The sequence below is a fragment of the Neolamprologus multifasciatus genome, chromosome 13, assembly GCF_963576455.1.
Source record: "Neolamprologus multifasciatus chromosome 13, fNeoMul1.2, whole genome shotgun sequence".
In the NCBI taxonomy this organism is placed as follows: Eukaryota; Metazoa; Chordata; class Actinopteri; order Cichliformes; family Cichlidae; genus Neolamprologus; species Neolamprologus multifasciatus.
In genome coordinates this window covers 29851279-29877942 of record NC_140451.1, presented here as the reverse complement: position 1 = coordinate 29877942, position 26664 = coordinate 29851279, and the positions used below count along the sequence as shown (strand labels likewise).

At 38.0% G+C, this 26664-nt stretch overlaps 1 protein-coding gene across 2 annotated transcripts in view; it reads left to right on the top strand.

Moving 5' to 3' along the window:
• Positions 1-26664, top strand: part of LOC146505768 (uncharacterized) — a 97218-nt gene that overhangs the window by 48341 nt on the left and 22213 nt on the right. For both annotated transcript variants that reach the window (XR_014877609.1, XM_085182921.1), the window contains exon 2: positions 23540-23644. Coding sequence is in view for 1 of the 2 variants with exons in the window: in XM_085182921.1 (XP_085039047.1) it covers positions 23540-23644 (105 nt within the window). In the remaining variant the exon portion in view is untranslated. The remainder of the gene's footprint in view (positions 1-23539; positions 23645-26664) is intronic.

Below are 26664 nucleotides of genomic sequence, written 5' to 3'. Positions count from 1 at the left end.
CATTTGAGGTTTGACAGCGTTTTAGTAGGTAAAGGTGAATGCTTGGACATGAATTGAGCTGTGGTTTGGGGAAGGCCTCGAAGGGGACTGGCGACGGCGCCCGGGTCTGGCAGATCCCCGTGCACTAAATAGAGGTGAAGAAGTTAAAGAATTGAGAACAAGGAGAGCGGGAGGGTGGGGAACGTAAACAAGAATGAACAGCTTGCAGAATTGGGGGAACCTATATAGATGACAACCGGAAGGAGCGTGTTTGGAGGCGTGGTCCTGCTCCTGAAATTCTGGTACATAATCTCCAACAAAATAAAACCAGTACCGGTACCAAAAAAAGGAAGATTTATTCATAACACACGGGAAAAGACCCAGGGAAACAGGGTTAATGATAAAAACGATAACCCTACCGATAAATACCCTGAAAACCATAAATTTCACATCTGAGCCTCAACTCTCGTGTACCAAACGACTCATAGACCACTACCGGTCCGTAGCCTGGGGGTTGGTGACCGCTGATGTAAAAGATGTAAAAGAACCGCCAGTTTCTTTCACGTGACAACGAGACGCCAAGACTAAAAGGGACACTCTTTTACATTGCTCTGTAGTACTTTTGAATTTTGTTTCTATTTTTTTTTTTAATAGTTTATTATCATTGTCTATCTCTTTGTAGCTATTTAATATTTATTTGTGGCTTTTTTCATTGGGTCCATTCTGTGTCTGTTTTTTAAACTCTGATTGTTGTCATTTTGAGCCTCAGTTCTCTTTTTGTGACTTATTTCTGTAGTTGTTTCTCATTTCATTTTATGGTTATGCATTCATTTTGTTTCTCTTTTTGGTTCTGTACTGCTTTTGGCCAATGAACGATTCCTGTGGTTGTTTTGAGTCATTTTAAGGCCATATAACCACCTCGCTGCCTTCTTTTGGTTTCTATTTGTAGACATAAAAAAAAAAATACTTCAACATAAATTTTCTTCTTTTTGTTGCCACTTTGTGTCAAATTATAGTTGTTTTGTATTTCTTTGGTATTTTGTATCTCCCTTGGCATATTTTGGACTCACCTCCATTTCTTTCAGTTGCTGCATTGTATCTTTGCAATTGGGTTTTTTTAATCTTATCTTTTTTTGATGTAACTTTATGGCTGCTTTATATGTCTATTTTTTTGTCAAATTTGCTGCAATTTACTGTCACTTTAAGGTTTAATGGTAGGCCATTTGTCATGCTTTTGCATTCTTTGTGGTAATTTTGAATCCCTTTAAAGCACTTTTGCTTCTCTTTTCAGTCATTATAGTCTGTAGACATTTGAGGTTTCTTTGTAGAAATTTTGCAGCTTGTATCTAGTTTGTCACTTTACATCTCTTTGCAGTCATTTTGTGTCTGTTTTTGGAGATTAGGACTGTCTGCATAGTCCTTTTCGGTTTCTTTGTGTCCATTTTTTTGCTACTTTGCTAGGATTTAAGTGTATTGCAATTTAGCATCTTATTAGGGTAATTTGTGTCTAATTATGGATAATGCACACCCATTTTTCTGTTTGTAATGATGATCATTTCTTTGTGGCCATTCCATTTCCATTTTGTCCGTAGCACATCCTTTTAGTTACTTTGTGTCTATTGATTGGCATTTTGTATTTTGGTCATACTTTGCAACATATTGTGTTTGATGTAATTTTATATAGTGTTGTTGTTCATTTGACCATTTTTTGTCATTTTGTGTTGCTCTGTTGTAAATGCATGCCTTCCTTGGCCATTTTGCACCATTTCATGGACAATTATGGCAATTCTGCATCTTTTTTAAGACAATTTTTTGTCAATTTTGGTTGTCTTTGTAGTCATTTAGAATCTCTTTGTGCTCATATTTCACTTCTTGAGTGATTTGGTTGTTATTTTATGTATTTGTAAGTGTCTGCATTGCCATTTTACCGTGTTATCATTTTTTTTCTTCTTATAGTAATTTCCTTTCTCTATGTGCTGATATTTCCTATCTTTTTGTAGTGATTTTGTATCTCTTTATGGTCACTTTCTGGCTCCTTCTGATTGTTTAATCTCTGTTTGGTTGTTATGTGTTTGTGTCATGGATCATCTTCAGTAGGCATGTTTAGTAAGCTATCCATTGATGTAAACCACAAAGAGGTCCTTTGCGGTCTTGGTTCAAGTGAAAATCTGAGAAAAAAAATGTCTCTGAGTGATTTTTGACTCTGCCTTGTCTCTGCCGCATGGCTGATGATGAAATGACTTGAAAGATGAGAGACCGGCAAAGAAAGACGGAGATATGGAGAGGCAAGGGGAAGAGACAGAATAAGACTAAGATAGGAGACACATAGATACACTGAGACAATAAGGAGGATGTTATTCCTGCATCATTACTTCAACACCCATTCTCCCTCTACTGTCTCATCTTCTCTTTTCATTATTATTCGCACTCCCTCTCATCTTTTCTTTCTATTATTCATCCTCTCTCTTCATGTCTCTATCATTAGTTTTTATCTCTCTGTCTCTCTTGCTTTCTGTTGTTCAGACACTCAGACAAATGAGCCATGAAATATTCGCCATCAAGACACAGAGAGAGTTTCTGAGTGTGTGTATCTCTGTGTGTGTGGGTGGCAGGCTGTGCACATGAGAGTGGGTGTTTGTGTGCATTATGACTTTGGCTTTAAGTCTGTCAGGTCTACTAGCCACTCTGGAAGGTAGCCCACCTGCGTTTGATCCGACTTCTGCGATCCAAAAAGTAATTTGGCAGGCAGGAAATCAAATTGGCTGCTAAAAATTGTGAATCTCGTCATGGCTGCACAGCTGACCAGCCAAGGAGAGAGGATGTTTCACGGAGATCCTAGCCAGAAATCTCACAAGCAAATTTACTAAATTAGCACAGAAGATTGTTTTATTGTTTAATAAAACACAATCATCTCCTAAACCTGACTAGTTGCTATGTAAAGATATTCTTGCAGGAATTATCACTGACCACAATATCAGGTTTTGCTGAATCATCAAAAACACGTAATTTTCTCTGTAGGTCCCTAAAGAAAACAAAATATTGTTATTTTTAATGAAGGGTAAACACTCATCCAAGACCAAATTTATCTTAGAAACACTTTCCTCAACTACATGTTAAGCTGCAGGCTGCTGTGCAGAGTAATTTTTGCATGTGCAGCACAGCCTCTACGTGTTACAGCATTGGAGAACAAATATTAATTAAGCACCTCTGAAAGACATATAGTGAACAAACTTGCAATTTAGGACATTTTTAACAAATATTTTATAACAAAAGAGAACTGCTAACGAAAAAGGTGGACAAAGCTCGCTGAGGAATTAACCCCCCCCCCCAAAAAAAAAGAAAAAAAGAAAAAAAAAGAAATTAGATTTGGTTAAAATGTTAGAAATGAAAAAGTTGTATTTTCTAAATTTGATAGATAAGTGAAATGACATATACACCTTGGATGAACATTTTAAAGCCCATTCATTTAAACTTTATGAGAATAGAGGATTATTAAAAAATCGTAATGTGAAAAAAATAGATTAAAAAAATATACAAAATATTATTAATAGTTGCTAACATGTTTCATATATTAGTAAAAAGAAAAAAAAGGGATGAATGAGACAAAAGAGCCAACACCACAGGTGAGCAGTTGCCATGAAATGACAGTGGCAGAGCGGGACAGTTTCCGCTCCCTTGCTGTGACCATTATGGTACAGCAGCTGATGTCTCACTCTGTGTCTGTGTGGCAAATTGCGGCTGGACAAATAGTCAAGTTTTTTTTTTTGATAAATCAGCTGTATGATTTCTTTATAGTTTAGACTGATTCCCACATTAAAGTGTACCATGAGGTACCACGATAACCTTCAATTAATGAGAAAATAAAATTGATACAATTTATAAAAGAACATTTTTTCAACTGTTTTAAAAGCTAAAATACCAAAAAGGTAACAGGTAGTTGTGTTCTGTTGGTCAAATATTTGCAAACCAGTCAGAGCTGCACCCTCCGTTTTGCGCAACTACTTTTAAATCCCGGTAGCACTGCAACCACGTAAGCTAGCGCAATAATTTTTTTTGCATATGAAACCTGAGGAGTTGTACTTACATCTTATACCATCAGCTTGTCCTCGGTCACAGTTTCCTTCCACATATAGCTTTGCAAAAACTGCATAAAAAGCACTTGCAGCAGCAAAAACATAATATTCCAGAAACACGCTTTGCCGATCCGATCAGCTGTTCATAACACTTCCTACGTCACTGCGAACTATTGCATGTCGGCCATGACCTGCCCGAAACCGGAAGTGATGTCATTTTCGCGGAAATGTAGTTTTTTACTATCCGGGCCCCATGAGCCTATACTGGTGTTTTTAAAAGTTATCTATGAATTTATGACTTTCTGTGTCGTTTCTGGGATGCTTAGGACTCATATTGCACTGCTGGAAATAGTTTATTTTGATGCATATGCTGCTTTTTTTGAAAATTTGCATTATAACATTTATTTTCGTTTTTTCCTGCAGTGTATAAAAGTGGGTGTATTTCAAAAATAAAACTATGAAGACACTCAAAATAAATTTCCTGTGGTGGGAAACTATTTTGTGCAACTTTTTTGTATTTACAGTTTTGAGGGATAAGCCTCTTAAATTTCTCTAACTAGAAATATATGTTAAAAAAACAAAAACGATTTTCAATTTTTTTGTAGTTTATTGCCCTTTTTTGCAATTTATGTAATTACTGTGCACTTAATGGATACATATTATTAAAATTTAGGCTGTAATGGTTGTATTGATGTATAGCAACTTGAAATGCTCCCAAAAATGGCTCCACAACATGTAAAAATATAATATAAGCTCTGGCGGACTTGGTTCTATGGTAGGTCTTAAAGGGTTAAAAACAGTAGACTCAAGCAGAATCTGCAAGAAAGGTCTACCAGATAAATAATACTGGTGGTATCTTCAGCTCTATGACCAGTGCAGTGGATCAATGGCAGCCTCAAAAACAAAGATTCAGACATCTGTTTATAAATAACAAACCTATGGAATAATTTCAAACAACTCCAGGGTGTGGCTGTCTATTCAAAGCAGGCTTCAGGAGTCAAGGTTCAGCTAATATAACACTGGCAGAACATTTTGATCTGTTTGTTAAGGCTCATTTTAGTAATTATCACTCCACTTCTACCATAAAGACTAATACCTAAAATACATTCCCATGAAGACAACCCAGAACAACTCTTCTTGTTATTGTTCACTATTGTTTTTCAGTTTGAGCACGAACTATTAAAGTGCTCCAATTATATAACTTCCCACTGCATACTTTCAAATGGTTTCTGCAGAGTCGGAGGTGAGCAGGTATGCTCTTGGTGGAGGGACGGTGGAGACCGAAGCAAAGAACAATTTGCATATTCATAGATGCATAGATCTGCACATATTTAAGGGGGTGTAGAGATACATTGAAGCCATTTTTCAGGCACAAAGGATTTTCTTTAAGTGTGTAATTTCTATGAAAGAAAAGGTTTAGAGATGCAATCAAGTGAACCTCTTGTTTCCTTGTGGTAAACATGTAGGTCCATATTAAATTAGTCAATCAAACAATTTTTGTGGGCTCTGGAGCTCCAGTGCAGTTGTTAAGGAACTAATATATATCTGTATAAATATATAATTTATCATCTAAGATGGTGAAATATGAGTAACATAAAAATGAAAGATCTTTAGTTGCACCAGCAGCAAACAGGACGCCTTCTTTTTTCTCTTAAATTTGGCAGATTTACAAATATAAAGGAGGGCAGCAGGTTATGTAAGTTATGTCACTTAAGAGAAGCTGAGTATGAATCACTTTTTGTTTTACAGTGTCCTTATTATGATAAGTAAAATATTATTTATTTAATGAAATGTCTGTTAAGAATTCAGAAATATTTTGGACCACTGACAATAACAGAAAGAAACAGATGTTTCTTCATGTTAACGCTTATAAGTTAGCTACCATTTATTCTGAACCTTGTAGATTTGTTTTCATATTCTGCTTCTGCCATACTTTTCTTTTTAAAAGAAAATGTACTTACATATGACATTTTTTTTTCAATAATAATATAATAACCTAAATGATGTATTTTAAGTTTCATTGAAATATTATTAAATAAATATAATACAAATCTATAGAAATATTTCTTTTATAAGACAAACTGAATTTTACTGTTAAAAAGGTGAAATATGAGTAACATAAAAATGCTACTTGCACCATAATGTAGATCTAGTCTTTCATGAAAGTATTGATACTGTCATTAACATTTAGGTCTCACAACCCATATGGAAAAGACTAGGGGTGGGGAAAAAATCGATACTGTGTAGTATCGTGATATTTTGTTTGCTAATAATGTATCAATACAGGGACAGCAGAAATCGATATTTTGTTACAAAAAGGTTTTTGTGCTCTGACTTCAGAGCATGTTGATCCTTTTTCTGAGCAAGAATCCTGACATTCCTTCACTGTCCAAATGTGTTTAACTTTTTTTTGGCAGTAATAAACATGACAGTTTACTTATTTTAATTTAAGACATGTTTTATTTTAATTAAGTTTAAAACTTTTTTATTTAATGTAAAATTATATTTTGTTTTAATTTACTTTCAAATTCTTCAGTTGCTGAAGGGGCTGCATAGTTTTCATAAACTGCATAGTTCAGAATAGCTATAATTGTACCAGATGGTTGATTCAGTTAAGTTGGACTAGACTGTAATACAAACCGTTCAGTTTGTCAACAATCAAACTGAAATGAGAGAAAGACTGAGTGTGAGACTTTGATATTAGAAAAAAATGAATATTGATAAAGTTTACCTTTATGTACAGAATCGGAATATTGCAAAATATTTTTAAAAATTGCAATAATAACGTATCGTGCGTTAAGTATTGTGATAATATCGTATTGTGGGATGTATGGTGATTCCCACCTCTAGAAAAGACATATATATATATATAAATCTTATAAAGTTTGTATCTGTCTTGTGCGAAACGTGTATGAAAAGCATACAAGAGTGAAAACAGATATAAGATCCCTTGAAAAATTATATAAATGAAACTTGTATGTTTTGGATACTTACTAAAACAATATATAATGAGAAAGTGGCCACTTTCATGAGTAAATCATATAAGCCTTACATGATTCACTATATGAAGTAAGCCACATCTTATGCATCTTATACGTTTTTTATATTTCTTTTCCATATGGGAAAATAATGTATACGAAATTTGACTTTATAGAAGTAATAGTGTCTTCAGGCTGTTTTTTATTTTTTAAATCTGTGATGAAATAAAAAATAACAAAAATAAATCAAATTCAGTCTTTTACAGAGATCATATATCAGATATTTCTGTCTCTGTATCATCCAGAAATATTAAAACCTCTAAAATATCAAATTAAATCTTTGTGGAATATTTCTGTCGTGCATTAATGGCTGCCACACATTATCCCAGAGACCTGTTGATGTTTCCGCAATTACCTGGTTCCAACTGAGGTCAATCATAGTTCTATAACGAGGTAATGTCCCATTAAGATAATTGGGTTAATTTGTTGCAATTAACAAGGTACTGCAGGGACAAAACAGTGGGAGTCAACCAGGGGACAGCAGTTCAATAAATGTAAAAAAAAAAAATTTCAAAGTCTGCAAAGTTGAAAAAACAACTGATCTGCAAAACCATTGTTAGGATAGCCTGTTCAGGTTTAATCCACAGCTGGGATGTTCGAACACAGAGTAGGATGCAGTATTTATCATCCACATTATATAAGCTGCTCTTTGGGGGTACTATTGTCTAAAGTAGCCAGGAACATCAATTTAAATGTGTTTGCAGCACATCCCCATTCCAAATGTTACACATCCTCACCCTGTTTATGCAACACAACTTGTAAAAAAGTGCATAAAATCTGTTATGGACATGAAGCCAGAGGCACGTCCATATGTTTGACATCTTTAGCACGACATCGCTTCTGAGGTTAAAACTTCTGAGGTCAAAACTCCTTATGTGCTGTGGGTCTAATGAAGTTGTTGTCAGTTTAAGGCTCTATAAAGTCGTGGAGAGAAGCTTTCTCACCAGGTAACATACACGGTAAGGCTCCTGAATACCATTTTGCCAGATGAGTCAAATTTGCATAATGATGTCGTTGGCATAATCTCTCGATTTGAGAAGAAGGGGGTTCATATCCCTTTTGGGACCACTATTTTCCCACTTATTTTACTTTGATCCATCCATCCATATATTCATTCATTTTCTCCCATTTATCAGGGTCTGGGTTGCAGGGGCAGCAGTCTAAACAGAGATGCCCAGAGCACCCTCTCGCCAGAAACTTCCTTCGGCTCATACGGGAGGATAATGAAGCCTTCCCAAGTCACCTGAGAGACATAATCTCTCCAGCATGTCCTGGGCCTGCCCCGGGGTCCTCTCCCAATTGGTTATTCTCTAAAACACCTCCCATGGAAAACATCCAGGAGGCATCCTAGTTAGATGCCACACTACTATGCAGGAAAGCAGTGGTTCGTGCAAATCACTGAGGGGAGCCCAGGAAGCTAATTGCCCCACTTGCATCTGCAATCTTATTCCCACCTATGGACACAGTTTGTGGGGACAGAATCATAGATTTGGTTTGGTTGTGTTTAGGCACTTTGTGTACTTGGTTACGTTTAGCGAAAGGGATTTGGAGATATATATATATACACATACATACACATACATACATACACACACTCTTCAACAACTTGAACCACATGATAAAGAACAGATTTCTTCCATTTAACAAAGAGGTTTCTCCTCCTTTGTTAAATGGTTCTGTGAAAACACCAGCAATCATATTGAAGTCTAGTTGACAACACAAGAAGATGAAAAAAGTTGATGGGAAGTGGCTAACCTCTAAGTGGAAATGTGTTCTGGCCAAGGCTACGTCTACACGTACCCGGGTATTTTTGAAAACGCAGATTTTTCTATGCGTTTGCACCTTTCGTCCACACGTAAACTACGTTTTCGGTCACTGAAAACGGAGATTTCTAAAAACGCCTGCCAGGGTGGATATTTTCGAAAATTTTTGCATTTACATGTGGACGGAGAAAACGCAGCGTCAAAGGTGTGCGCCTTTTTTGACGTCACACTGTGCGCCACATTATTGTTTCGGTGAAATGAATTTCTACAATACTGTTACTGTTAATTTTACTCTCTGCAGTGTTTAAATGCTTACATATACACACACAGTTACTGTCCCTCCACACATACGACTCGGTTCTGCTTCTTTGCCCCAGCTTTGTTTACTATTTCCCACAGAGGCTTCTAGACTTCTGATTGGCCAACATTTCTACACGGTTAGGAATATATCGCCACCTGCTGCTTTGGCATGTTCCTAGCAGCGTTTTCCTTCATTTCTGCGTTTACGTGTGGACGGGATTATTTTTTAAAACGAAAACGGAAAATCTCAGTTTTCAAAAACACCCGTGTACATGTGGACGTAGCCCAAATATCAATGTGATAACTTGGAGGTAAGAACAATTTGTCTTTTCTGTGAGAGACATCAGGTTGGATCAAAACATTTCAGTGTCATTTCGAGCCACCAGGTGTGCATGTTTTACAAAAATACCTTCCAGTGTCACAGTGTCTTTGTTCTAATTAGATGAATGTCAGTCTGTGCTGGTTGCATGAGTCCTTAACCCTTTAAAGCCGGTCTAAGCTGCACGCTCCGTTTTGCGTAACTATTTTTAAATCCCGGTAGCTCTGCAACCACGTGAGCTAGCGCAATAATTTTTTTTGCATATGAAACCGGAGGAGTTGTACTTACATCTTATGCCATCAGCTTGTCCTCGGTCACAGTTTCCTTCCACATATAGCTTTGCAAAAACTGCATAAAAAGCGCTTGCAGCAACAAAAACATAATATTCCAGAAACACGCTTTGCCGATCCGATCAGCTGTTCATAACACTTCCTACGTCCATCAGCGCGAACCATCTCATGTCCGCCATGACCTGCCCGAAACCGGAAGTGACGTCATTTTCGCGGAAATGTAGTTTTTTTATAATTAGGGCCTCATGAGCCTATACTGGTGTTTTTAAAAGTTATGTTTGACTTTATGACTTTCTGTGTCGTTTCTGGGATGCTTAGGACTCATATTGCACTGCTGGAAATAGTTTATTTTGATGCATATGCTGCTTTTTTGGAAATCTGCATTATAATATTTATTTTTGTTTTTCCTGCAGTATATAAAAATTGGTGTATTTCAAAAATAAAACTATGAAGACACTCAAAATAAATTTCCTGTGGTGGGAAACTATTTTGTGCAACATTTTTGTATTTACAGTTTTGAGGGATAAGCCTCTTAAATTTCTCTAACTAGAAATATATGTGAAAAAAACAAAAACGATTTTCAATTTTTTTGTAGTTTATTGCCCTTTTTTGCAATTTATGTAATTACTATGCACTTAATGCATACATATTATTAAAATTTGGGCTATAATGGTTGTATTGATGTATAGCAACTTGAAATGCTCCCAAAAATGGCTCCACAGCATGTAAAAATATAATAATAAAAGCTCTGGCGGACTTGGTTCTATGGTAGGTCTTAAAGGGTTAATTACCACTTCAGCATTCTTTACAAACTGAAACTCTCCACTTCAGAGACCCTGCGTGTACTGTACCATATTTCACAATGTTCACATTATTTTGACACACAATGACAAAAATATACTCAAGGACAAGCATTCACACATTATTCTCAAGTGGTTTATACCTATTTCTAGACCCATAATCATTCCAGATATACAGAAGCCTAAATTGTGCCTTTAAAAAAAAAGATAATGGGCTTCTAATTTAAAGCATGTATAAATAAACAGACCAGGTCATACTGTGTATGTCTCTTGTAATTAGTTGTACTCTTGGATTTTACTTCTAGTAAACTGCCAGCAATGGTGGCTTTGGAGCCATTTTGGCACTTCTTTTTTGGCACATCTTCACGCAGGAGAACTTGTAGCCATCTGATATTCTCTAAATCTACTAGTTGTTATTTCAACCACGAAGCTGACAAATGTTTTTCTTCTTGGCTGCCAGTATGAATGAAGCAAACACTCAAACCAAAGTACATTTACTTGGCTGCAGCCTTTTATGTCTAACTGCAGAAAGCATGCTGTCCCACCAACACAATCATAACCACATTTGTAACAACCAAGTAAACCGAGTAAGATATCCTTATACTAGCCTGTCTTAGCCATAAACACCAAATAATATAATGCATTTCTGATAATGCAACAAACATAATAATAATAATAATAATAATTTATAATAATTTATTCATGCAACCTATAGAGACAGAATAACTTGGATCCAGTTTCACTGCTTCTAAAAGTTTACAATCGTAAAAAATAGACATGAAGTTGTGGGTGTTGCAATGATCAGGTGGTTACTTTATTATTTTATCTCAGTGTATCAGTGTCTTCTTTGACTGTAGTTGAACTTACTGTGTGATGTAATGACACCAAAGATGAAGATGACTATCTGATGATGTATCAATTCAATGAGTAAAGCAAACAAACCAAAAACATGAAACAATGCAAAATATATAAGTTACCAATGGCCATACATGGGTTTTCCCAGTCAGTAAGGCAGATGATTCTGGTGAAAGGTCACACGTGAGCAGAGTCACACTATGAAAAACATGCAAGAAAAATTTTAAATAGGAAAAAAACCCCACATGGGATAAATACTGGGAAAGAAAAACACAAGGAGTCAAATCTAGCTCAAGGAATATCCACTTGGAAGCTTGACTGGACAGTGACAAGACAATCTGGCGAGGGAAGCAGGGGAGTGTGTACGCTGGGGAGAGCGATTAACTGATCAAGAACAGGTGGTGGAGGAAATTGGGGAGAAAACCAACAAAGGGAGGAAGTTAAACTGACAGCAATGAAAAGGGATCACAGAGAATCGCCCGAGGCTGAGCATGATCAAAACTGAAAAACCATGACTGATGCACACCTTGTTTAAATCACTGCAGAAATACTCAAGAAGTCATTTTTTAAATCCAAGTAATAGTTCTCGCTGTCCAGCAGTGATAGTTTCCTTCAGTTTGGCACCCAGGAATATTTTGAGCAACAGCACTGAATTTTTTTCAGTGCTGTTGTCAGCAATGGCATAAAAAGACAGAGTCCAGAGAAGACCTTACTGCAGCGCGATGAGGTTAAGCACAGACGCATCCAGTCGGCTGGGGACAGCTCGGCCTTTATAGTCTAAAAGCACCACCAGCTACTGGTGGTGCTTTTAGGCAGCAGCCTCTCTTTGTTGCAGTCCCTCAGTGCAGAAACTCTGACTCCACCAGCATACTTTGACTCTGACAACATGTTATAAAATGTGTAGTAATCCCACAGGTCCCCTGCATGTACAAAACAAGAAGTTGTTTTGGCTAACTGAAATGCAGCAGCTCCAACAGCTGAGTGAGCAGGAGTGTGCTCCCCAGAGCAAAGCGATGAAACGCAGCCAAACATTTCTGTGCAGCTCTTCTGACAGAAATTCACATCAGTGGATACTGAAATTAAAACAAGTTACCTATAGCAATATAAAATTATTACCATGATTAATAATCTCGTCTTGAGCTACATCCCTCATTTCTTTGTATTTTGCCTCTTAAGATGCAGACTTTTTTAAGAGGTCTTGAGACTTACGAATAGTTCTCTGGACTTTCTGAAGGTTTTTCAATGTTTTACTTTCAGTCCAGTCCTTCTACATCCAAAGAAGAATGTCCTTCAAGAAGCCTGGAGAAGTATTCCTGAAGTCTGCTTAAAAAATTACAATGAAGCTGCCTAAAAGGGTTCAGGCTGTGGTGATAGTATATGCTGGATTCCTATGATTCAGTATAATGCTGCAGCATTTTCCCATTTTCCTAGTAAACCATAAAGAAGACTCAAGACTCTTGCAAAGTGCTATATGCAGACAAGTGTTCTTTGCATCGCCTCCTTTCCTTGAATGTCTTTTTCCATGCTTGTTGACATGCAAATCTAAGTTTGATTTTTAATATTCACTTTTTTTTCAAAGGCATTACTGACATCTGCAATTAAAACTATGTATGACAAGAATCTGTACACATGTCTGTTATTAGTAGAGAAATAACTGTCGAATCTCTAATGAATCACATACTCGAAAGAATGAATCTGAAAGTCGTTTTGCTGGTTCGATTATTGGGGTAAACAAAGATTCAAACACAACACTGGCATTTTTATCAGTCCCAATATCAGGAGAGCTTTCTTTTAAACAACTGTTTGTTTGTTTTGGACTTTTCTTATATATTACATACTTATAATGGTGGACATTTATGTTAAAGGTGGCCATAGTTTCAAATAATGAGATGAGCATATGCATTTTATTTATATATAGACTTTTTGCATGATATCATACAGAGCAGAGCTGTTTGGAAGGAAGTTGGCTTTGAGGGAGGGTGAAGCTAAAAAGACTTGGATGACTTGGAGGGCATGCAAAGCTGCTCTGTTAGGCTACGTTCACACTGCAGGCGAAAGCGCAGCAAATCCGATTTTTTTGACCCTATGCGACCCATATCCGATCATGGTATGATAGTGTGAACGGTGCAAATCCGATATTTTCAAATCCGATCTGGGTCACTTTCGTATGTGGTACTGAATCCGATACATATCAGATGTTTTAGAAAGCGACTGCTGTTTGAACGGTCATGTCGCATTAAATCCGTCTTTTACGTCACCGACACAAGACAGACGCCAATTATCAGCGCCGGAGAAGACATCGCGAACGCTTCCTGGCCATCCAGTGTAGATGTTAGTGAAATTGTTGGGAAGACAACGTGAACATTTTATTTGTACTGTATAATCTGCAGATTCTGACAGAAATCTGCAACTATCCTTTGAAGCAGCGCTCCTCTAAAACAGCAATAAGGATCATTATTTTGTTATTTATATTATTATGTAAATAACAAAATAACATAAAGCAAAAATTGGGAAACGTAAAGTCCGAAGTCTTTATATTAAGGGCCATCTGTCAAACAATATTGTTTGCATGGGTCTAAACAGAGCGTGTTGTGTGTGACGTCTTCTTTTGCGCATGCGGGCGCTTTGAGCGTTCACACTAGAGCGCGTTTGCTGTCGCATTTTATTTGTAGTGTGAACGAGCAGACAAAAAAATCGGATTTGATCAAAAAATCGGAATTGAGCATTAAGACCTGCAGTGTGAACGTAGCCTTAGAGTCCAACAAAAGAAATACACACCTGGACCTGATCCAAATAGGTTGCCTTTAATTCATATAGAATAGCATCAAGGCTATAAAAAGACCTTTACTGCAAATACTATGTTTACTTTCTTTCTTTCTAAATCAGCTCACCTCCCTTAAACCAACACTGTTATTTTCAAAGAGCAACCAATTCAGTTTTCAGTTATATGTACATGAGCTTGTCTGTACATCTTCTGGCAGAACGGGTCATTCCGTTCTTGAACCATTTCCAATCTCCAGTAAATGAACGAGGGACAATATTTGCTGGACTACCAGACCTTGCCAAGCACTCATCAACTGAAGACTCATGGAGGAAATAAAGGGACTGAAACTCTCATATTTAGCCTTAAATTGGAAGGGTTTTTATATTTATCCACTGAAGGCAAAATACATTTCTGTAGCTCTAAAACTGAGTCTGTTAGTTTCTAAAATGTAATAGAGCTGGTCTGCCATAATGTGAAGGCCTGGATGTTCTCACAACAAATTAATAAATGCTTATTTCCCCTCTAGAAGACCAGAACCTACAGATAATATAATATAATATAATATAATATAATATAATATAATATAATATAATATAATATAATATAATATAATATAATATAATATAATAGGTCCTTCTTGGAGAGTGGTACATTTGATAAAATGGTGAACCATGTTTCCTTCTTCTTGCAATTACAACATACTTATTCCGACTGCACACACGCGACACACACACAAGAACAGTGCCATTTAACTGAATTTGATTTTCCTTTTTTATTGCAAGCCTTTATTTTTCCAGAAGGGATGTTATGATGAAAAAAACCTGCCAAAGCCACACATGAATAAAACGGATCAAATGCAAAGAAAAGTATAACTGTGTTTAATATAAAGACACAAAATAACAGTGCACGAGTCAATAGCTCCGTGAAGCCCTTTGAAAAGATGATCAATAACAAATGTGGCATTCTTTGGTCGGTGGTAATAAAGTAACCTCATATTTACTTATATTACATATTTTATTGACTTTTGGCACTCCGAGATATTACACAGAGGCCTTACTAGTAGCGAGCAGTGACTTATTGAATGCTGCTAACCTTCCAGGCTACTTATCACCTAGTTGTCACATCAGCCGGTATTCATTATAAGCAGTGAAAGAACATTTAAAGAGCTCATTCGATATAAAGGTGAACAAATGCCGCAGCATTTCTTTCAGATCTTGTCTTTTTCTTCAGACACTGACAGAAAATATTCAATAATTCATCTTTCTTTCATTTCTTTCTCTTTTTTTAAAAAAAAATGTTTTGACCTTGTCCCTAATTTTTAGTGCATTAAGGTGGTGATTAAGCCACACCATGGGCAGCATAAAATGATCAATATTCTCCTTTTTATTCCCTTAAACCTGATAAAAGAGTCTATCTACATCCTGACTGTGGTTTGTCATTAGTGTTAAGAAAGTACAAGCTTGGAGAAAGAACATAACCCTGAGGGAGACAGAGGAAGAGAAATCTGTCAGTAAGAAAGTCATTTACAGGAGCAGCTCAGTGAGCATGCGAGGCAGGAAAAAAGCTGCAGAGGGGCTTCACTTCACACATCAGACTTATCAAGCCAGTTACAAGACATCGAAAATCAAATTAGTTACAGCCGACAGCTTTGTTTCAGCAAAAGTAAAACATTTCAAGATATTGAGTTGAGCGGGGCAAAATGTGCACTATTTGATGCTTTATATTCTATTTCTTTCATATGTTTTCTTCAACTTGAAATGTACCAAAAAAAAAGCAGAGGAGTCAAGATGAAACACTCAGGTCTAATCAGATGTTGACAATTACAGTAACAAGACATAACAGACAATTTTGCATCTGCAAGCAGATATGAGCCCTGTTTTGGTTTCATAATATGAAAAAGGAAACTCAAATTCAGACAGATGTATACCAGCTGTCTGTAGGTCTATGGAGAAAGTTATCTTTTCTTCTAATAGCTCCATTCCAACCTTACAACATTAGTCAAGTGTCCAGAATCATGAAATCAAGAGGATGCTCATGTTGCTCTGCGGCCAGTGTTGGGAAGGTTACTTTTAAAATGTATTCCATTACAGATTACAGAATACATGCCCCAAAATGTATTCTGTAACGTATTCCGTTACGTTACTCAATGAGAGTAACGTATTCTGAATACTTTGGATTACTTAATATATTATCATGCTGTTTACAACTACATGAATGTACTATTGCTGTGATTTATTACTGTTACTGAAGGTCCGCGGCTCCGAACCGTAGTAAAGGGACCTCTGGCTAATACGGTGGGTTCTGTGTCGGGCTCGTAGCCGAAAACTAGCTTTACTTTGTTGTCTGGGTCAACTTTGCTTGCGAGAGACAAAGAGAGGCGTTGAAAGGCTGCTCCAACAGGACTTATTGTTTTTGGAGGAAAACACGAACACGGTGTACAGTCGAGTCTTAATAGCTTACTTACAACTGGGCTCGTCAGGCTCTCTTCTTGGCTGCAGTGGTTATTATTATATTTACATGCTTCCAGCTCCCGTTTTTGCTCGATGACAGCTCGTACTTTTCCTTTTTCTCCCTCCCTCGCTCACAGACACATAACGTGTATGGCAGTCCATTCTCCCTGCAGCACGGACTACACTGCCCATGATGCTACATTCTTTAGAGCTATACCTGTAGCATTCTGCCTATTAGCTTAGCACAACAAGAACAAAAAGGCCTCTCTCACCCAGGAAACACGCAGAGAGAGAGCCTCGCCCTGTAACCATGGCAACTGTAACGCTGCCGCCTGGAACAACAGAACGTAGCTGTCAAACAAAACCCAAACAGTCCTGACCCGCCACAATATGAAACAGGGAAGTACCGCCATGTAATCCATTTATTTCAACAAAGTAACTGTATTCTAAATACCACCTTTTTAAACGGTAACTGTAACGGAATACAGTTACTCATATTTTGTATTTTAAATACGTAACGGCGGTACGTGTATTCCGTTACTCCCCAACACTGTCTGCGGCTAATGGTTGTATCTTATTTACAATTTACCTGTTGACTTCTTGTTAATGTCTATAATCAGATATCATCATATAAATATGTAGAATTTGTAACCAAGAGACAAGACCTTCGGTACCAGAAGCCTTCTAGTTTTTTATTTCTGGTGAGCAGTCATGTTTGAACATGCTTTGGCTGCACGCAGGTACCAAAATACAATCTTGAAAGCATCAATTTTCATTTTAAAGAATTAGAAATGAAAGAATTGGACATTCATTATTGGGTATAGATATAATACATGGGCTGTATTATCGTGGCTAGACCAGAATCCAGGAGTTGTACCCAGAAAATCAAGTCAACAGACTAGCAGGTTCATATTGGCATGTTGATAAGATGAAGGTCCATCAGAGTTGCTTTTGCTTTTCCATCCATCTTTTTAACTGCTTATCCAATTCAGACTTGTGCACTAGGATAGGGTCCAGTAAACAAGACAGGTTGCCAGTCTGTCGTAGAGCCAGCACAGGAGGCAGACAACCACTCATGCTCACATTCACACCTGTGACCATTTCCGAGTGAACTAATCACCGATTAACCAAATATGCATGTATTAAAATGTGAGAGCAACTAGAGAGAACGCCTGCAAGCACAGGGAGAGCATGTAAGCTCCACACAGAAGTATGGAAATATGCTATTTAGTTATATGATTTAGTACATTTGGTGAAAGTGATTGAAAGTGAATTCCCTGTTTTTTCTTTTTCTTTTTTTCCTGGTGTCTCATGAAGCGAAAACAGATTTATTCAATTCAGTTTCAGCTCAGTTGTATTCATATGGCATCAAATCACAACAACAGTTGACTCAAGGCACTTTATTTTGTAAGGTAAAGACCCTACAATAATACAGTCAACCCCAACAATCAGATGACCCTTAATGAGCAAGCACTTGGTGACAGTCGGAAGGAAAAACTCCCTTTTAACAAGAAGGCACTAGCCTCATGGAGGGACACCATCTTTCGCCACGGTTTGGGGATAATGGGAGAAAGACAGGACAAAAAACATGCTATGGAAGAGAGCCAGAGATTAATAATAAGTAATATTTAAATGCACAGTGGTGTGTAAAGAGACAGAGAGTCAAACAGCCAAGGCAATGTTACTGCAGCTACTTTTACTTAAGCCTCTTCTACGGAGCCCCGCAGGGGACATGGGAGAAAAAAAACATTAAGACGGACTTTTGCGAGATCTCGCAAAACAAACTCGGGATCTCGCAAAGTTTTAGCCGCATTCTTCCCATTAGCTCGAAGCTAACGGGAGGTCGAGACCTACTACAGCCGGGAGGAACACCGCTTTCCCGGCACATCGTGCCTCGACCGCCCGGTCGGCTTCGAGCCAGTGTCCGAAGAATGCGGCTAAAACGTTTGCGAGATCTCCCGAGTTTGTTTTGCGAGACCTCGCAAAAGTTTTGCGAGATCCCGAGTTTGTTTTGCGAGATCTCGCAAAAGTCCGTCTTAATTTCTTTTTCTCCCATGTCCCCTGCGGGGCTCCGTACTCTTCAAACTCTGCAACCGAATAATGTTTGAGTAATGCTTGAACAGACACAGTTGGATAAATTACCAATCACCCACTTAGGTCACAACGCAGAACAGCGAGATATTATGCTCATTCTCTCATGAACCAAACACCTGAGCACTGAAATAAGCTGGAAATTAAAGCAGGGAATGCAGCAGCCAGCATCACATCTGTATTTTTAAATGCAGTTGTTCACCAGCTTTTGGAGATTGACTGATATGTCGTGACTCACCTCCGCTTCAGTTAGCTGGGTTTTTTTTGTTTAAATACATGTGGTCTGACTGAGCAGCTATTCAGAAATTGTTTTTCTGTGCTTGTAAGATGTAGTGTGGATTTGGGAGGTTACTTTTTCTCCTCACAGCTGTGCATCTGAGAGTTTGTCCAAAGGGTTTTAAAAAATTCATTCACTCTACAGGTCAGACAATTTCCCAAACTCTTCCGCAAAGCTCTCCCACAACTGAAGTAAAAAAAAAAACAACAAAATAGAATCAAATAAAAAAAAAGGAATGAGATTTTCAAAGAACAACAAGAAAACATCTTTATTTTGTTGCACAGCAGTGCACCAAAAGCTTCTAAACTGTAATGTGTTTTAATTTGAGTTTACTGAGCAGCAATTTCCAAGCTATCCAGCAAGTCATGTGTAATGGACATGGAAACCCATCCTCAGCGGGCTTAATGCAACCCAACGACATCTTTAATGACATAATGCAAACCTATGCCGTCTTTGATTAAATAATGCAAATGTAATGTTTCGTTGTGTAATAGAATAATGCAACATAAATTCGTTAGTTAATGGAATTATGGTAGCTACGGTAATCACTTCTCTGATGAGCTAATGCTGAGTAAAGGAGGAGATCCCTGCGGTAATGGCAGAGGATGGCAGCCGTTCTGGGACGTTGAGGGATTAAGGGAGGTTGTCTGTGTTTCCCCTCTGCTTTTGTCACAGGCTTTCTGTTTGTCTCTGTCTGTCCTCTATCACATTTTCTGTCTTTGTCTTTCTGTCTCCGGCCCCTCCTCTCCCGCAGACCTCTTCACAATGCTCACAGCGCTCGGGAAGCTTCTCGATTTTTAGAGACAAAAAGTTTGAATTTTCCAACTTATGCAATGTGTGACGCACACACACACACAGCCGAGTACCCAGACCTCCACTGAAGGTCGTGTCACAGATTGAGTTTTCCCTGCTTTAAAAGATAAATCAATCTTCCATTAATGGAGAATGTGTGTGTCTGTGTGTGTGCATGCTAAAATCTTCCATTGCATTTGTGAAAGCACGTGGGCTTTAGACACACTTCTGTATGTTCTGTATAAAGAGAAATGATCACATATGGGTTTGCAAAACTGTGTGTGTTTTTTTGTGCGTGCATATTTGGGTGTGTATCAGCTCGTGTGTGTGTGTGTTCACTCAGACACTCAGATTGCTGATCAATAATTGTGATTGAAGGGCCCATTAGCCATCGGAAGCAATAGAGACAGCATCACTCCAAATGACAAACTCAACAATGAACACACACAGACACACACACATACACAAAAACACTCACGCACACACAATATGACAGGTAACAAATTAAAAGCTTGAGTATGATGAATACACATCCCCATAAACGCTTTTTACAACCTATACTGGTTATGGCTGTAATTTAGCACTCCAGCCAACACAGAGGGCTTTTCCACAAACACATTTAGTTTTCATCTCGCTTCCTATGGCCAACTTTCAAAATCATGATTTATAAATATGCAAACACACTTTGAAATGTACTTTTCCGTCTTTATCTGATAAGTCGGATTTTATTTTTCTTTACATAATCTAAATGGCTGTGAACATTTTCGAGTCTATGACTAATAATTTAATCAGCAGGCGGCTTAATGCAGTTTTCTTTCTTTCTTCTCTTCTTTTTTCTTCGATAAGGAAAGAAAATATGCGGTAAATCTGCTTTAGACATGGTCATAAGAGGCATTTACACTTTACAAAGCGCACAGCTAAAGTGCTTTTATTATTACTTTATTATTTTCTGTTAACTATTTACTGTTAGAATTGGGGATGCTCATATTAAACATGGCCACTGTATGTGCATTTGATCCCTGTGAGCGAAAAGGTTTCAGACTGCGCTAAATGCTCATTTTTTTTTGTAAGCTTGGACCTGTAAGACATCAGACAGATGGGACATCCCTTATATGCTCATCTGAAGCACACAGCCCTGGCTGTAGGCACATTCAATCCTTGTGCTAATAAGGGGCAAGGCTGTCTTGAAGGAAGAGGAAAGGATGCTAAAATACCTTGCTACAGACAGGGCATAAACTAAAAGTGGCTGCACCAGTGCAGAGTATAACATCAAAATAATCCTCGATTTTGAACAATGAGAATCAAAGCTACTGTAGCAGACCCGAAGATTACATAAAGGATATGAAAATGAGCATCGCTGGTCCTCTTAATGTGAAAATGGCAATATGAAAAACATCTGTATTTTAAAATCCACTTGGCAGAAGTCAAATTCCTTCAGGGTATCAACACTAAAAGTGTTCATCATGCAAACTGGGCTTTTCCACAGTTAAATCATGTAGCCCAAAGGTCCTTAAACTTTATATATTTATTTTTTTATCCTGTGCAATAAGATGAAAATAAAAACATTCTGTGTAACTCTGAGGCTTTGTTAGTTTGTTTGGTTTTGCATAACAATCTACGTCTTTGTAATCAGCTATTTCTCTCAAAACACCTTCAGGGCCTTCACATACATTTATGCATTGTATTTAACATCTTGATCAGATGATTTGAATACAGAAAACATATTAGCTAGTTAATATTTTACAGTGCTTTAGTATAAGTATTGTTTGTAATTTCTGTTGGGATATTGTGAAAAGGACTGTTTTCAATCTAATTTAACAAACTCTACATTTTTTAAAAGCTGCATGCCTCGTGATCTGACGGATTTTAAAATGTCATCTAGCCCAGAAAAATACAATCACCAGTAATGATATTTTCATTTCATTTGTTTAATTGGGTTCTCTTTATCGCCTTTTAGGACTTGTGTGCAGATCTGATGAAGTTTAGTTCATGTTTATTGGAGATATGTAGAAAATATATATTAGAGGGTTTACAAATCTTTTTTCTTATTCTGTAATAAGCAGAGTGTTTACACAGAAAAACCATTACCTAAAATTCATTACGGTCAGCACACATCGACAAATCTGCATTATCTCTAATGACCGGCACTCGGGTGACTTCTCTTGTTGCACAAAAGAAGTCCAATTGTAAAGAAGACCTTGAGAATATGACTTTTCACTCAGACTATGACTTGAGTAACAGTTTAAGAAGAGTTTACAGTCTCAGTCACTGGTTGCAAGTCTTGTGTATTATACCATGATATTCATTTAGAAAATTATGGTCCCTTCTAAAATAGATGATAAAGCAAGGTATGATAGGGTCGGTAGGGTTTCTACTCTTGTCAGTGACAGGCTGCTACTGTATAAACCTGGGGGGTCCTTAGTCTTTCACCCTAACCTTCCTGCCAGGGTTCAAAGTACCATGATGGCAATGTGTCTGTGAAGATTCTCAGTCATCCAGGTCATTGTAGTCAAAGGAGCTTGCAAAGAAAAGCGTCTGGACTTCTTTAAGTTGCTTGAAGACGTTTCACCTCTCATCCGAGGACAAAAGGACCCCCTGATGATCCTTTAGAGGATCATCAGGGGGTCCTTTTGTCCCCCTGTGGGGGGACACTCCCATTAGGTTTATATCTGGGACTCTCCACCATTTGACCTTAGAACTGAAGAAGCTTCTCGGATGAGAGGTGAAACGTCTTCAAGCAACTTAAAGAAGTCCAGACGCTTTTCTTTGCAAGCTCCTTTGACCATGATGGCAATGGACATACTGAAGAGTCAAGGTTTCAATATCCAGTCAATGCATTCAGCTAGTTCATTTCACTTCATCCATTCATTCTATTCTGATTATCCAACTCAGGGTCATGGGCTGCTGGAGTCTATCCCAGCTATGATAGGGCGAGAGACAGGGTACACCCTGCACAGGTCACCAGCCTGTTACAGGGCCAACACAGAGAAACAGACAACCAGTATGGAAACTCAGTAGGTTTTCAATTAGATGCCTCCTCTACACAGAGGGAGAGGAAAACTCCCTTTAACAGAACGAAACCTCTGCAGAACAAGCAGGACAAACATCTGTCCTGACCAGCTCGGGGGTGAGAAGAAAGAAAAAGGCACAGGGACACAGAACACACACTGGCCTGGGACAGAGAAGACACATTTTGACATGCAGAGATAGTGTACAAACACCTAGGAAGTAAATAGAGGAGGGTGGGAAAGAAATGGTCTGTGTATCACAGAAAGTCTGAGTTTGATTTGGCTCTAATTACAAGCTTTATTAAAAAAAGAATGATTTAAGTCTAAAGTCCAAAGGAAAAAGTGTGTATAGGAGGAAGCTATAGCCAAACCTTTAAAGAGATAAAACTGTGATAGTTTGCTGAAAATTAATCCGGAAAGAAACTTTGTGTGATACAGCTTCATCTTTGCTTTTCCTCCTTATTTTCACACTCTACTCCCTTTTCACTAACCAGAATCCTTTTGCACACGAAATAAAGAAAATAACATGATTCATGCTTCAAAAAGTACCATTTAAAAAATGAATATTTTTCTAGTAAAAAATCATCATAAACTGAGAATAAAGAGCCATATGTCTTGTTAATGGAGCAATAACTCCCAAGGTCACCACATGGACACAATATAAGAAATTATATTTTCATATTACGACTTTCACTCCTTTCTCCTCGTCTGATTTCCTTCTCGCCTTTTTCTCTCGGTAGGAGGAGGGGGACTCGAGGTTTTACTGTGAGCTCTGCGATAAGCAGTATCTGAGACACCAACAGTTTGACAACCACATCAACTCCTACGACCATCACCACAAGCAGGTGAGTCATGCCACCTTAACAAGGCACCAAGAGGTCTGGTTTATCCTGCCACAGAACACCTTAAACCTTCCAGACCAAGGTCATGGATTTATTACATCCCAGTGCCACAACAAGCACTCCAGTCTGATTTCAGACACACTCGCTGTGGTCTACAAAATCCCACTAACACAGAACCGTGTCCATCCTCATGACCACTATGACTAAAAATTGCAGCACTTCTGATTCATTTCATGGAAGAACTGACAGTTACATTATGACAGGATTAGCTTCTTTTTTTTTACTTGGAGTGGACATGGTGACAGAGTAGCACTAGGCAAAGCCCGTTGTTTGGTAACCCACTATTATAATGTGATTAATATGGATAATAATGTTCTTAATATATGCAAATTGCCAAGACCTCAGCTCAGAAGCCATGACAAGAGACAGAGACACAGGGTGAAGGGCAGTAAATACTAATTTATTTTAACAAAAAACATGAAATTAACATAAAAATACCAACACAAAGACGACCGTAAGCTCTGGAAGTCAGTTTCATCAGAGAATGTGTGAGTGGATTAGTGAACAGTACGCTGGTGGGAATGTTGAGTGGTACGAAGCAAAGATGCATATGGAACAAGGGCCCCCGAAGGTTTAGTTTTATGGATGAAACACTGGGCCAAAGTGTCTGCAGCTGACCTGATGGTCTGGCCCACACACCGCACAGAAGTGGAACATATAGGCAAACAAGACAAGCAAGCAGAACATCAAACCATAAAGCCCGGGTTTTTCTTTCCTCTGTGATGAGCAGAGAAAATGTATCAAAGCATCTTTTGACCAAAAAAAAGCAAAAACAAAAATAAAAAAGCTGAGTTTACAGTAATTAGCTCTCTGTGGTAGAGAGCGAGAGGGAAAGCACACACTCAAGAGAAGAAACCAGAAGTCTGAACAACTTTATGTGTGTTGAAATATATATTTTTGATCTACTTTTTAAATATATTCGTATTCAACAACATTACACACAACAGACACTTTATTAGGCACAGCCTGCTAGCTTTCAGGACTACTTTAAAATTTAATGACATAGATTCACAAAGGTGCTGGAAACATTGCTGAGATATTTTAGTCCACGTTTTTATTATTGCATAATACAGTTGCTGCAGATTTGTGGCTGTATGATAATAATGAGAATCTCCCGTTCCACCACATCCCAAAGGTGCACTATTGGACTGAGGTCCCATTACTCTGGAGGCCACTGAAATACAGTGAACTCATTGTGCTGTTCAAGAAACCAGTGTGAGATTACTTTGCTTTGTGACATCTTGTTGGAAAAGATGGGCACACTGTGATCTTGAAGGAACGGACAGTGTCAGCAACAACATTCAGGCAGGCTGTAGAGTTTCAACGATGCTCAGTTGGTACTAAGAGGCTCAAAGGGAGGTACGTGCAGCAAGTATCCCACAAACCCTTACACCATCACCAGCATAGACTACTGATAAAAGGCAGGATGGCTTTAGGTTTTCATGCTGGTTATGCCAAGTGTTTACCCTACCATCCAGATGTTGCAGCATAAATCCAGACTCCTCATATGAAGCAGCATATTTCCAGTCTTCTACTGACCAATTTTGGTGAGCCTGTGTGAACTGTAGCCTCAGTTACCTTTATTTAGCCCACATCAGTGGCACCTGTTGTGGTCTTCTCCTGCTGAAAGCCATCAGTATCGAAGCTGTCGTGTATTCAGAGATGCTCTTCTGCATAGCTTGCTTGTAACTGGTTATTCGAGTTGCTGTTGCCTCTCTCAGGTAAATGCTGTCTGGCTATTTTCCTCTGACTTCTGACATCAGCAAGGTGACAACTGCCGCTCACTGTAGAGTTTCTCTATCTGGTCCGTTTTCTGTAATCCCTAAAGCTGGTTGTGTGTGAAAATCCAGTGGATCAGCCATTGTTGAAATACTCCGACCGCCTACACTTAATGTCACTTAAATCACATTTCATCCCCTGTCCTGAATTGCTCAGTTGCTGCCATGTGATTGGCTCATTAGATATTTTCATTATCAAGAAGTTGAACAGGTGTACCTAATAAAGTGGGAAATGAGTTTATATTAGGTCCTTGCTACAGTTCTTGAATTTATATACTTTATATACAGTGTTGGGGAGTAACGGAATACATGTACCGCCGTTACGTATTTAAAATACAAAATATGAGTAACTGTATTCCGTTACAGTTACCGTTTAAAAAGGTGGCATTTAGAATACAGTTACTTTGTTGAAATAAATGGATTACACGGCGGTACTTTCCTGTTTCATATTGTGGCGGGTCAGGACTGTTTGGGTTTTGTTTGACAGCTACGTTCTGTTGTTCCAGGCGGCAGCGTTACGGTTGCCATGGTTACAGGGTAACGCTCTCTCTCTCTCTCTCTCCTGTTTCCTGGGTGAGAGAGCCCTTTTTGTTGTTGTTGTTGTGCTAAGCTAACAGGTAGAATGCTACAAGCATAGCTTGTATATAACCACTGCAGCCAAGAAGAGAGCCTGACGAGCCCAGTTGTAAGTAAGCTATTAAGACTCGACTGTACACCGTGTTCGTGTTTTCCTCCGAAAACAATAAGTTCCGTTGGAGCAGCCTTTCAACGCCTCTCTCTGTCTCTCGCAAGAAAACTTGACCCAGACAACAAAGTAAAGCTAGTTTTCGGCTATGAGCCAACACGGACCCGCCGTATTAGTCAGAGGTCCCTTTACTACGGTTTGGAGCCGCGAACCTTCAGTAATAGTAATAAATCACACAGCAATAGTACATTCACGTAGTTGTAAAAAGCATGATAATATATTAAGTAATCCAAAGTATTCAGAATACGTTACTGTCATTGAGTACGTAACGGAATACGTTACAGAATACATTTTGGGGCATGTATTCTGTATTCTGTAATGGAATACATTTTTAAAGTAACCTTCCCAACACTGTTCATATATATATATATATATATATATATATATATATATATATATATATATATATATATATATATATATATATATATATATACCAA